General features: G+C 39.9%; 1 protein-coding gene across 4 annotated transcripts in view; it reads right to left on the bottom strand.

Annotated features, from left to right (window-relative positions):
* Positions 1-314: 314 nt before the first annotated feature.
* Positions 315-14,865, bottom strand: part of LOC126428217 (pyruvate kinase-like) — a 141,328-nt gene continuing 126,777 nt past the window's right edge. For all 4 annotated transcript variants that reach the window (XM_050090135.1, XM_050090136.1, XM_050090134.1 and 1 more), the window contains 3 exons: positions 13,621-13,843; positions 6,494-6,650; positions 315-1,130 (listed from right to left, as the gene is read on the bottom strand). In XM_050090135.1, the coding sequence (XP_049946092.1) occupies positions 1,121-1,130; positions 6,494-6,650; positions 13,621-13,843 (390 nt within the window). In that variant the 3' untranslated portion in view covers positions 315-1,120. The remainder of the gene's footprint in view (positions 1,131-6,493; positions 6,651-13,620; positions 13,844-14,865) is intronic.

Genomic DNA, 14,865 nt, shown 5'->3' with positions numbered 1-14,865 from the left:
TCCTACATGAACTTTAACAATATTATGAAAAGGATGGTTGCTACTCACCATATAGTGGAGATGCTTAATTGCAGATAGGCACCACAAAAAGACTGTTTTGACAATCTTTTGTTGTGTCTATTTGCAACTCAGCATCTCGACTATATGGTGAGTAGCAACTATCCTTTTCATAATATCGTTACATTTCATCCTGGATTATCCATTGTTCCACGTGAACTTCTGGACAAAAATTTGTGTGAGTTGCAAAGAGGTATGAACCAAACTGTTCCTGTTGAAAGGGATAGGAGGAAAGGGATATAAGAAAATAGATTCAGTCAATCAGATATGCTGAGTATATTTTCAACTTTTTTCGTTACAGTATTACTTCAATGTAGTTTTCCTTTCTTTATCAACTTACACAAAATTTAATACATATCAACAATTATCGGAACCAGATATTGCCCAACAGTTTTTAAATAGCTATAAGTTAATAAAAATAAATTAAAATTATACTGTCATCAGGAACAATTACATTGTATGCTTGGAAACTGCCAGGCTCTATGGAGGGGAAAGTTAACTTTTACAGGTTCAACAGTAATATAGATATATCAAATATATATCACAACGTTAACTCTGCCTTCTTAATTATAAACTATTTGTATTACATACATTACAGTGTTTTCCATGCCGTGTTCAATAACTACTTCCAACATTTTAATACTGAAAATATGCATGGCTGGGTATTTTTCATTTCCAGGAACAATAGAATTGACAACATGATTGAACTAAAGCACAAATACACAAAACTGACGGGTGCACACACACACCGCCTGAACATACAACAATATTTTGAAGAGGACAGCTTTTGGTGCATTCACCATGAAACAGTGAACATGAAACTGAGGAGTAAAATTCCTCAACAAAGCATCCAGGTGTGTGTGAACTGAGTAGTTATCTTTGGCAGTACCTCACTGACTCTTCCTAAATATGGAAGGACAGTCTACAGACAACACAGTCTAGCATTTGCTGCTACAAAATTTTATTACATTACACGGCATACGGGCACTGAGATGCCAACAGAAAGCCAAACGAAAGATGGGATGAAATGTTTCAGCAAGCAGCTACAACTGACTTGGCATGATTACACGTGACTGAAACAAAAAACACCAAATAAATTACATACAGTTCAAAAGATTCAACCAGACTATGTACACTTTTCTCCTTTTAAGTGGACTGATTTTTTATGGATTATTCCAAAAGAATCCAATAGTAAAGAAATACAGGGTGATTCAAAAAGAATACCACAACTTTAGGAATTTAAAACCCCGCAACGACAAAAGGCAGAGCTAAGCACTATCTGCCGGCGAATTAAGGGAGCTATAAAGTTTCATTTAGTTGTACATTTGTTCGCTTGAGGCGCTGTTGACTAGGCGTCAGCGTCAGTTGATGCTAAGATGGCGACCACTCAACAAAGCTTTTTGTGTTATTGAGTACGGCAGAAGTGAATCGACGACAGTTGTTCAGCGTGCATTTCGAACGAAGTATGGTGTTAAACCTCCTGATAGGTGGTGTATTAAACGTTGGTATAAACAGTTTACAGAGAATGGGTGTTTGTGCAAAGGGAAAAGTTCTGGACGGCCGAGAACGAGTGATGAAAGCCTCCAAGAAGCCCTGATCTTACCCCCTGCGATTTTTTCTTATGGGGGTATGTTAAGGATATGGTGTTTCAGCCACCTCTCCCAGCCACCACTGATTTGAAATGAGAAATAACAGCAGCAATCCAAACTGTTACACCTGATATGCTACAGAGAGTGTGGAACGAGTTGGAGTATCGGGTTGATATTGCTCGAGTGTCTGGAGGGGGCCATATTGAACATCTCTGAACTTGTTTTTGAGTGAAAAAAAAAAAAAAAACCTTTTTAAATACTCTTTGTAATGATGTATAACAGAAGGTTATATTATGTTTCTTTCATTAAATACACATTTTTAAAGTTGTGGTATTCTTTTTGTATCACCCTGTATATCAAATGAGTAGATTCTGGGTATATCAATAAGTGTATGCAACCATTGTAAATAAGGTAAGTTATGTAACTGCTATCTCTAAAACTGAAGTGTATTACAAAAATTCATGCAACTTCCTAAAATTAGAACAATTTACTTGTTACAAAGTTGCAGCTTTTAGTATGACAAATTGCACTTCAAGATACTTCCACATCACTGTATTACACTAAACTAGGCGTAGAAAAGATATATCACTAGATGTTCCAACAAATTATGCCAATTATAATGTCATGGTAGTTAACTGTTATGTCCAAACTAAAGGAAACAGCTATTAACAGCACCATTCAGGCAGTGACATCTTGCAGACTATTGTAGAAAGTGTCAAACTTCCACTTCATGTAAGTAATTTGCAATTTTCACAGCAATAAACATGTCTTAGATAACAAAATTTTTATATTTTTGATCTTACTTTAAAATTCAAACCAGTCTCCCCTTACACACTAACAAGGGACACCTTTGACCTCTAATGATCTGAACTGCAAGAAACAATGCTCAAAAATAATAAAACAATGGCCAGTGTAATTTCCAAGCAAAACTTTACATTCTACCACACATGACATTTTAATAGAGAGAAAGTAATAAGATTGCAATACCACAGGAGGGAAATTATAGATCATTCAGAGATGTCATTGTACCATTACATTTTCAATCGACAGTGCCAAAAACGCTCTAATTATAATAGCACAAAACACCCACGTCCTACACACTTTATAGTGTTTATTTTAATCCTCACAGCACAGATGCGGGATTTTGATGAATTGGTTAAAACAAAACGGAAGATAATTTGTGCACCTCACTAAATTAGCCACCTTGTCACATTCAAAATGACTTTCACATTCAAGCAGTAAATATTAAGTCACACTAACTGCATTTTTAAATGATCATATGGTTATGTCAACATCTTAACTTGCCTTTTGTCAAATGCAATACAACACAGGCATATGCTTTGATGTAAAAAATCGATTGTAAATCACAGAGAAGTTTGATGATGAAGTAACAGTCATGTATCTTCGCTTGTGGTTTGGCACATTCGAATCTTACGAAATCAGTAATCCTCCTGACAGAGCTTATATTGCTAAAGCAGGTAGATACCAGGGGGTTGGCAATGTTATGTTGTTTTCAGTAGCAATATCTTCAGCATAACATCATTGTTTGGAAAACTTGCACCTAGAAGGGAACGATCTGTGCAACCTGACCAGGAATCTCACAGCAATAGCCTCTTTTTGCTTGTGCATTTTCACCATGGGCTGAAGTTAGAAAATGTTTCACGAGTTCTTTAGTCTTTTTTGCACTTTTGATTGTCTCCACATGAATGATTCACATGCAGGCTGTTTCAAGTTTCTTTGAAATATTTGGACCGAAAGTGCTTTGCGCCTCCTGAGAACAAATTTATAGCCTTCGTAACTGTTCTCTAGTACGCTGTCATCAATGTGTACTAATACACCGGGCACTGACTGGAAGGAGATAGTTCTTATTCACTCTGGACTACTACTGTTGCTCTGGAGGTGAACGTCGTGTACTGCTTAAATAGCCAGCTTCACATGCAAGTTCTTTCTGTCCTTCAAAATCACTGTCTATCAAGCGTAACATCATCCCCAACATATTTCTGAATTTTCTATACTCGACCTCTATCATTTCCATATCCAGCATGTTGCAACTTCCTAATATATGAGGTGCGGCTAGAAAAAAAACCAGACTGATGCTGGAAAAAACATTTATTTACAATTTCATGTTATCTCCTTCGATGTACTCTCCTCCTCGGTCTCTACACCGCTCCATACGAATTTTCCACTGTTCATAGCAACGCTGCAGATCATTTTCGGTAAGTCCATACATTACTTCCGTCGCTTTTTCTTTTACTACTTCAACAGTCTCAAATCTAGTTCCTTTCAAAGCTGACTTGACTTTAGGGAAAAGAAAAAAGTCACAGGGGGCCAAATCAGGTGAGTAGGGTGGATGATCTAAGATGGGAATGTTGTGTTTTGTCAAAAACGTCTTCACTGACAACGCACTGTGAGCCGGGGCATTGTCTTGGTGAAGGATCCATGACTTTTTTCTCCACAAATCGTTCCGTTTTCTCTGTACTCGCTCACGTAGGGTAGCCAGGACACTAATGTAGTAATGCTGATTCACTGTTTGTCCCTCTGGTACCCAATCAATGTGCACAATCCCTTTGATGTCAAAAAAAAAACAATCATCATTGCCTTGAATTTCGATTTTGACATTCGTGCTTTTTTTTATCGTGGAGAACCAGGAGTTTTCCAATGCATCGATTGGCGTTTAGTTTCGGGATCGTAAGTAAAAAACCACGATTCATCGCAAGTAATAACATTTTCTAAGAAGGTGGGATCACTTTCAATGTTTTCCAGGATGTCAGAACAAATCATTCTTCGGCGTTCCTTCCGTTCAATTGTGAGACACTTTGGAACCATTTTTGAACACACTTTGTTCATGTTGAAACTTTCATGAAGAATCTGCCTAACACTTTCCTTGTCAACTCCTGTTAACTCAAGACACTGCTCTGATTGTTTAACGGCGATCTTGTCGAACAAGTTTACCGATTTTTTCAATGTTTGCATCAGTTTTTGCCGACAATGGTCTGCCAGTGCGAGTGTCATCACTGGTGTCTTCGCGGCCATCTTTAAATCGTTTAAACCACTCAAACACTTGTGTTCGCGATAAACAATCATCGCCGTACACTTGTTGTAACATTACAAACGTTTCACTTGCAGATTTTCCTAGTTTGAAACAAAATTTGATGTTAACACGCTGTTCTTTCTGTACACTCAACATTTTCCGACGCACAGACAAAACGTCAACTACTTAAAACAGACGCCATGGGCAGACTGAGTGCAGGAGGCAGATGAAACTCGAGCAGTAGGCGGAGCGAGAGTCACGTGACAGGCCACGCGACTTTCAGCCTTATTGCATTCGTTTTATTGTTTCACCAGTACTAGTCCGTTTTTTTTTCTAGCCACACCTCGTATGGACCAAATTTGTAGGATTAATTCTCTTTATGACATCACTGCACACAGTAAGCAACATGCAAAAATACCAAGGGACATTCTTACTGCAGTTATACCATGAATGCAACTAGCACTTGTTAGTGGAGCTACAATATGCCGCTAACAGACTAGTGCGGAGTTTTGCATGGACACGACACAGCCAACAGTTTCTGTTTATTGGCTGTTAGTCTAAGCATGGTTTCGTGCAGTTCCAAGCGCTCAAGGTCAAATGTGCCCCTTAAAAAAAATATATAAATATCAACTATTTTCTTCATAAACTAATTTCAATAAGATTTGTTAACCATTTTTTATTTCAAAATTATGTTGTGACATTTATTAATATTTCACCAACTTCATATACTGAGCAAGTTCAAACATTAGAAAATAAAAAGGCAGTCACATGTGTAGTGAAACATTTATTGAGATTACATTATCAAAGAATAGTGTTAACTACAAATGTCAAGCATCAAACAGTAGCATACTTTTACCACATGACTCAATTATCTCTCACCAAATGCTTAAGACACAGCACACATGTATTAAAAAATGTATTAAAAAAAGAGGGGTGGGGAGGAAAGGTCCAGTTAACAACCCCTACAAGGAAAATTATTATGCAACACTTAGCTAAGAAAACAGAACACCGTTTCATACAGCACTGTTGCCAATTCACAGCTATCTCCTGGCCAAATGTTTGGTGTCCCTTGTTTGGTGGCAAATGAACCTTCAGAGTTTCCATTACAATAAAGTATAAAAAAAGGGCTGATGAAATCAGGAAAAGAAATATGGACGAATCCAAAGAATGAGTCCTATAAGATAAACAAGATAAACAACAGTATATAACTTTGAAAAATTAAAAGGCAAAGCTAATTTACTTAGGAAAGCACAAGCATCAGGCAGTACACAAATCAAGAAAGTGAAGACAATATAGAAATAAATTAAGAAATGGATAGTTTCCAAAAGGAAACAGTTTCACGATATTAGGAAAGAAAAAGTAATCAGAAGAAGCACCACTGGAAATAGCATGCAGCTAATTTAGCTGTTTAAATGCTATCTGTCTTTGGCCCAGAACAAGAGCAGCACCTCTGGATAATCAACACTGAAGATTGTGTTAAAAAGCACACATTCCCATTTTAAAGGATAAAGCTAAAATTTAGAATTAAGCATGCAGAATTCCACCTCAGGAATCTCCTCTTCCTCCTCCTCTTCTCCCCCCCCCCCCCCAAAAATAACCTTCAACTAGACTGTTTCAATATATCTGGCTGTTTTAATAGCCAACTAGAAGACTTTTCTTGGCTTTAAAACAGCACCACCTTTCTGACCACAGCTTCGACACCAAATATACAATCACAATGACTGCAGTGTAGTTTGTTCTGGCTAGTCGTATCTCATCTAAGCTCATGCCAGACACCCTCCACTTCCTAACTGTTTAGGCTACTGGGGATACATACACAATGCGCATCGTGTTTGTGAATCCGGAGCCCTGCTTCCAGCCAGTGACGACGATTACTGGGTCTCCATCACGAATGAAACCACGAGACTTGCCGAACTGCAAACCAAACTGGACACGCACGTCCACATCCTTCAGCCAGTCCTGCAGCGGTGGTGCTGAAACAAGTAAATTAACAAACATTGTGGCAGTCAGCTAAAACTATCTCAATTTAAGCTACAAAATTCATGTGGCACCACATCAGTAAATACACTGGCAGAAACATACAATTAAGGCCATTACTGCTCTGGGAGCCAAAACGTCATCGTCATTATTCTTCTTCTTCTTCTTCTTCTTCTTCTTCTTCTTATTATTATTATTATTATTATTATTATTATTATTATTATTATTATTATTATTATTGATGTTGTTGTTGTTATGGTGGTCTTGTCTGAAAACTGGTTTCCTGCAGCTCTCCATGCCACTCTATCCTATACGAGCCTCTTCACCTCCGAGTAACTACTATAATCTACATCCTCCTGAATCTGCTTGCAGTCTTAATCTTTGCCTCCCTTCACTGTTTTTATCCCTCACTCCCCCCAATATTAAATTTATGATCCCTTGATATTCCAGGATTAGTCCCATCACCAATCCTTTCTATTGGTCAAGTTTTGACACAAATTTCTTGTCTCCCCAATTCTACTCAGTACTTACTTACTCATTAGTTACATGATCTACATCTACATCCATACTCCGCAAGCCACCTGACAGTGTTTGGCAGAGGGCACTTTGAGCACCTCTATCAGTTCTCCCTTCTATTCCAGTCTCGTATTGTTCGTGGAAAAAAAAGATTGTCGGTATGCCTCCGCGTGGCCTCTAATCTCTCTGATTTTATCCTCATGGTCTCTTTGCGAAATATACGTAGGAGGGAGCAATATACTACTTGATTCCTCGGTGAAGGTATGTTCTGGAAACTTCAACAAAAGCCTGCACCAAGCTACTGAGCATCTCTCCTGCAAAGTCTTCCACTGGAGTTTATCATCTCCATAACGCTTTCGCAATTACTAAATGATCCTGTAACGAAGCGCGCTGCTCTCCGTTGGATCTTCTCTACCTCTTCTATCAACCCTATCTGGTACGAAACCCACACTGGTGAACAATATTCAAGCAGTGGGCGAACAAGTGTACTGTAACCTACTTTCTTTGTTTTTGGATTGCATTTCCTTACGATTCTTCCAATGAATCTCAGTCTGACATCAGCTTTACCGAAGATCAACTTTATATGATCATTCCATTTTAAATCACTCCTGATCCTTACTCCCAGATAATTTATGGAATTAACTGCTTCCAGTTGCCGACCTGCTATAATGTAGCTAAATGATAAAGGATATTTCTTTCTATATATTCACAGCACATTACACTTGTCTACATTGAGATTCAATTGCCATTCCCTGCACCATACATCAATTCGTTTCAGATCCTCCTGCATTTCAGTACAATTTTCCATTGTTACAACCTCTCGATATACCACAGCATCATCCGCAAAAAGTCTCTGAACTTCCAATGTTATATATATATATAGAGGGGGAAACATTCCACGTGTGAAAAATATATCTAAAAACAAAGATGATGTGGCTTACCAAACAAAAGTGCTGGCAGGTCGATAGACACACAACCAAACACAAACACACACAAAATTCAAGCTTTCGCAACAAATGGTTGCTTCGTCAGGAAAGAGGGAAGGAGAGGGAAAGACGAAAGGATGTGGGTTTTAAGGGAGAGGGTAAGGAGTCATGCCAATCCAGGGAGCGGAAAGACTTACCTTAGGGGGAAAAAAGGACAGGTATACACTCGCACACACACACATATCCATCCACACATGCACAGACACAAGCAGACATTTGTAAAGGCAAAGAGTTTGGGCAGAGATGTCAGTCGAGGCGGAAGTACAGAGCCAAATATGTTGTTGAAAGACAGGTGAGGTATGAGCGGCGGCAAATTGAAATTAGCGGAGATCGAGGCCTGGCGGATAACGAGAAGAAAGGATATACTGAAGGGCAAGTTCCCATCTCCGGAGTTCTGACAGGTTGGTGTTAGTGGGAAGTATCCAGATAACCTGGACGGTGTAATACTGTGCTAAGATGTGCTGACGGTGCACCGAGGCATGTTTAGCCTCAGGGTATATACATATACATATACATATATACGAGGGCGGTTCAGAAAGTAACCTCCGATTGATCACAGTGCGGGTTGTGGGGGTAGTAGCGATGCCATCTGTGCGTTCACGCACTTAACAGGTCAGTCGGCATCAAGCCGTGGTCGAGTGAACGTCGTACCTGCGCTAGTTTAGTTTTTGTGGCAGTTTGAAATGTGTGCTGCAATAGAAAACCCCACCAAATGTGAAGTGCGTGCTGTCATAAGGTTTTTTACAGCCAAAGGATATTCTGCAGCAGCTATTCATCGTGAGCTTTGTGCCGTGTACGGACCAAGAGTTATGAGTGAAGGAGTTGCCCGTGAATGGGTACGTTTATTTAAAAGTGGACGAGAAAACGTTCACGATGAAGAGAGGAATGGTAGACCATCATTGGTGACTGACGAACTCGTTCAGACAGTTGATGCAAAAGTTCGTGAAAATCGACGTTTCTCAATGTCTGAATTGTCTACTGGTTTTCCACAGATTTCTAAGACTCTTGTACGAGATAGTGACAGCGAGATTGGGTTACCGTAAGTTCTGTGCACGATGGGTGCCCAAAATTCTTACCGACCACCACAAAACTCAAAGAATGGCCTCTGCATTAGACTTTCTGTCACGTTATGAGGACGAAGGAGAACCATTGTTAAACAGAATCGTGAGCGGTGATGAAACCTGGATTAAGTACGTGAACCCTGAGACAAAAGAACAATCAAAGATGTGGGCACATTCAAATTCGCCTACCAAACCAAGAAAAGCCTCGCAAGATTTTTCTGCCAGAAAACTGATGGCAACGGTGTTTTGGGATGCCAAAGGGGTGTTGTTGGTTGAATTCATGGAACGTGGTACGACCATTAATCAAGACGTGTACTGTGAAACAATAAAAAAGTTATGACGGGCTATACAGAACAAACGCCGTGGTATGCTGACTTCCGGTATCGTTTTTTTGGATGATAACACCCGTCCTCACTCTGCTCGCAGAACAACGGCCCTTCTTGAGTCCTTCAAGTGGGACGTTATCAACCATCCACCTTACAGCCCAGACCTGGCGCCAAGTGATTATCACCTCTTCATGCATTTGAAGAAATGGCTCGGGTCACAGCGGTTTGATGACGACGAAGAGCTCAAAGATGCGGTCACAGGCTGGCTCCAGGCACAAGCGGGTGATTTTTATGCAGAAGGAATTTCAAAGCTTGTGAAGAGATACGATAAGTGCCTCAATCGCTATGGAGACTATGTAGAAAAATAGTGCAAAGATGTAGTTGTAAGATGTATATATTAAAATATTTTTATTTAACTTGGTGTACTTTTTTAAATCAACCGGAGGTTACTTTCTGAACGGCCCTTATATATATATATATATATATACACACATACATATCCATCCGCACATATACAGACACAAGCAGACATATTTAAAGACAAAGAGTTTCCTGATGAGGCAACAGTTTGTTGCGAAAGCTTGAATTTTGTGTGTATGTTTGTGTGTCTGTCGACCTGCCAGCACTTTCATTTGGTAAGTCACATCATCTTTGTTTTTAGATATATATATATTTCCTACGTGGAATGTTTCCCTCTATTTTTATATATATAATAGCAACGGTCCTACGACACTCCCCTGCGGCACACCTGAAATCACTCTTACTTCGGAAGACTTCTCTCCATTGAGAATGACATGCTGCGATCTGTTATCTAGGAACTCTTCAATCCAATCACACAATTGGTCTGATAGTCTATATGCTCTTACTGTGTTCATTAAACGACTGTGGGGAACTGTATCGAACGCCTTGTAGATGTCAAGAAACACGGCATCTACCTGGGAACATGTGTCTATGGCCACCTGAGTCTCATGGACGAATAGCGCGAGCTGCGTTTCACACGATCGTCTTTTTCGAAATCCATGCTGATTTTTACAGAGTAGATTTGTAGTCTCCAGAAAAGTCATTATACTCAAACATAATACATGTTCCAAAATTCTACAACTGATCGATGTTAGATATATATAGGTCTATAGTTCTGCACGTGTTCAACATCCCTTCTTCAAAGTGGGAATGACCTGTGCCCTTTCCCAATCCTTTGGAACGCTACACCCTTCTGGAGGCTTACGGTACACCGCTGCAAGAAGTGGGCAAGTTCCTTCACATAATCTGTGTAAAATCAAACTGGTATCCCATCAGGTCCAGCGGCCGTTCTTCTTTTGAGCGATTTTAATTGTTCTCTATCCCTCTGTGGTCTATTTCGATATCTATCATTTTGTCATCTGTGCGACAATCTAGAGAGGGAACTACAGTGCAGTCTTCCTCTGTGAAACACCTTTGGAAAAAGACATTTAGTGATTGACCCATCTAATCTTCAGGATTCTTCTGTAGCACCACATTTCGAAAGCTTCTGCTCTCATTTTACCAAAACGGTTTCTTGTCCATGTTCCATGTCCATACATGGGTACACGTCAGACAACCTTCATAAAAGATATTCAGTGTTAAATTTCTGTTCTCCAGAAATTCTTCCTTGGTATTGCCAGTCTGCACTTTATATCCTCTCTATCTTGGCCGTCATCAGTTATTTTGCTGCCCAAATAGCAAAACTCATCTACTACTTTAAGTTTCTCAATTCCTAATGTGATTTAATTCTACTACATTTAATTTCCTTGTTTTACTCTTGTTGATGTTCATCTTATATCTTCCTTTCAAGACACTGTCCATTCCCTTTAACTTTTCTTTTGTCACGCATTAATGCTAGTATTTGGAAAAAATTGTGACTCTTTGAAGGTAAATGATAGTATTACAGTCTTATGAAGTAGTGATACTGGTAACAAACTGGTAACAAACTGGTAACAAACTGGTAACAAACTGGTAACAAACTGGTAACAAACTGGTAACAAACTGGTAACAAACTGGTAACAAACTGGTAACAAACTGGTAACAAACTGGTAACAGTAATTTAGTTTTGTGACTGAAGTAGAATTTATTTAAGTCTGTTGTTTTTACCCCACAGAAAACACCGTTTTACCCCTCTGGTGGTAATTACACCCAGATTGGGAACCACTGTTCTACGCACATCAAAAAAAGTTTTGCATCACCTCGGTTCTGAGAGTTCCGGAACCTGTACAGAAAATTGGAAGAGAGATCAACATAAACATCATTTCCATCCTTTTTATAGCTCATGAAAAGCACACATTGCATGCTGTACCACCATACAGCAAGAGCTTCAGAGGTGGTGTTTCGGATTGGTGTACACACCGGTTCCTGTAATACCCAGTAGCACATCCTCTTGCATTGACACATGCCTGTATTCGTCATGGCATACTATCTACAAGTTCATCAAGGCACAGTTAGTCCACATTGTCCCACTCCTCAACGGCGATTCGGCGTAGATCCCTCAGAGTGGTCGGTGTGTCACGTCATTCATAAACAGCCCTTTTTCAATCTATCCCAGGCATGTTCGATAGGTTTCATGTCTGGGGAACAGGCTGGCCACTCTAGTCGAGCGATGTCGTTATCCTGGAGGAAGTCATTCTCAAGATGTGCACGATGGGGGAGTAAATTTTCGTCCAGGAAGACTAATGCCTCGCCAATATGCTGCTGATATGATTGCACTATCTGTCAAAGGATGGCATTCAGGTATCTTACAGCTGTTACAGCACCTTCCTTAACCACCAGCGGCATAAGTCAGCTCCACATAATGCCACCCCAAAACAGCCTGACCAGGTTGCCTCCAAAGATCTCCAACGATTATCTGGTAGAAGGCATATGTGACACTAATCGGTGAAGAGAACGTGATGCTAATCCTGAGTGGTCCATCTGACACGTTGTTTGACCCATCTGTACCGTGCTGCACAGTGTTGTGGTTGCAAAGATGGACTTCCCCATGGACGTCGGGAGTGAAGTTGTGCATCATGCAGCCTATTGCACGCAGTGAGTCTTAAAATGATGTTCTGTGGCTGCACGAAAAGCATTATTCAACATGGTGGCATTGCTGTCAGAGTTCCTTCGAGCCATAATCCGTAGGTAGTGGTCACCCACTGCAGTAGTAGCCCTCGGGCGGCCTGAGCAAGGCATGTCATCGACAGTTCCTGTCCTTACTGTATCTCCTCCATGTCCGAACAACATTGCTTTGGTTCACTCTTAGATGCTGGACACTTCACTTGTTGAGAGCCCTTCCTCGCACGAAGTAACAATGCGGACATGATCGAACTGCGCTACTGACCGTCTAGGCATGGTTAAACTACAGACAACACGAGCTGTGTATCTCCTTCCTGGTGGAATGACTGGAACTGATCAGCTTTTGGTATAAGGATGATGAGGATTAAAATAGTGATGCCATAGATGACAAGGGCCAATAAGAAGAAACCGTAGAAAAGAAAAACAGTTTGCAAATTAATGTAAACCATTTCTTGTCATTTATTTTATTTTGCTTTGTATTATCAAAATGTAGACAATCAGTAAACGGCATAAACTTAGAATAGGTATAATCTTAACTTTTTTGGAACATACTTTGTCATGATCCCTATATTGTGTGAAAGTCTTCTGTTGTGCCTATCTGCGACTCAGCATCTCTACTACATAGTGAGTAGCAACTATTCTTTTCATTGTATTGTTACATTCCATCCAGGATTTCCCATAGTTTGTAGTTTTGGTTAGTCAGTATATGTTAAAATTAAATTTTTCTCAGACATCTTTTTAAATAAAAAAATAAAAATAAAAAAAATAAAAAAAAAGAGGGGGGGGGGGGGGGACTTATAATCAGGGTCAATATGGTAGTGTGTAGTTATTACTTCATTGTCTTGCGAATTAAGAAAGACATTAGGAGCCAATACTGCTTGACCAATTCTTCATTTAATAGAGTAAAAATGTTTAAATAACTTTCTTCATCATGCTATCAGTAACAATTACAGTGTAGAGGTTGCTGAAGAACCCAATGTCAATATTGCAACAGATACAAACGACATTCTACCTTACCTGTGTAATGCAAGGGCAGAATAGCCCTGTAGAGATGGCACTGACGAGCCACTTGTCCGTACCGCGTGACGGCGATTATCGGGCACCTGGGACGGTACTTTGAGATTAGGTGTGCCGACCGCCCAGTGGTGGTGATCACAATGATGGCAGTGGCCAAGCACTTCATGGAAGCCTCCACAGTGGCGATCGCTACTGATTGTGCTACGTCCATCGGAGGAACAGCCTGTGGAATGTGGAAAGGTATGTTTTACTAGCTTGCATTAACTGTATGATTTGTACATTTCTTTGTTTTTATTTCATCAAATTTTGTGTTGTTATGCCCAATGCTCAAGTGTAAGCCAACACACTGTGCAAACAGTGTACAACCAAATGGCAATTTTCGCAGCTCTACCTTCAAAATTTCCTTGACAGCAACATTTCAAAAACCTTTCATCCCCTATTTCACCATCTTGGTATGGAATTTCAAAAAATCAATTCTTAAATGATGCCTAGAGTGTAAGACCAACACCCTCTCCAAATTTAAAGTTTCTATCTTCAATGGTCTGGGCTGGGTGGTGATGAATCAGTGAATCAGTCAGGCCCTATTTCACCCCTTTAAGGGCTGAATTTCCAAACACCCTGGGCCTAAAATTTTTCCAAGTGCAGGACCTCAAGTGTTAAATGTGGTGGTTAAAAGCAAAGTCATGTAAGTGACAAAACCAAATATCTGGAGATATAGACACCATATCGTAGCGGAAAAAAACCATATCTGGTGGCAACGAGACATAGATGTATCGAATAATTTGAACTGCTTCCTACCCGTTATTTGAAGAATTACAACACATTGTCGGGTTGCAGACAAATGGTGGACATACAGAAGTTCGGGTCGGTCCTGGAGGCACGTTCAGATGGCCGAGGCAGTTAAGGCAACTGCTCGCATAATGGGGGAAATCTGGGTTCAAGTCTCAGTCGAGCACAAATTTTCATTGTCATCACTACAATGTACAGCTGGAGTCTGATCATACTCACAACTGTCGATACATATCTTACGTTTGAAAAACTACTTAAGAAGTGCTTTCTCTTTGGATGCAAAGAGATGCAAGTGCACATGCAAGGACATGTTCTCAAAACATATAGAAGAAACTAGCAAGTAGAGGACCTATCACACTAACTATGCGGTGTTTAATAAAAAGATATGCAAGTATTTGCAAATGATAAGAGGTTGCTAGGAAATGTGTGTTTCTTTATGTAACACTGTTTATTCTT

The sequence above is a fragment of the Schistocerca serialis genome, chromosome 12 (assembly GCF_023864345.2).
Source record: "Schistocerca serialis cubense isolate TAMUIC-IGC-003099 chromosome 12, iqSchSeri2.2, whole genome shotgun sequence".
Lineage (NCBI taxonomy): Eukaryota > Metazoa > Arthropoda > Insecta > Orthoptera > Acrididae > Schistocerca > Schistocerca serialis.
This window is presented reverse-complemented; position numbering and strand designations above follow the sequence as displayed.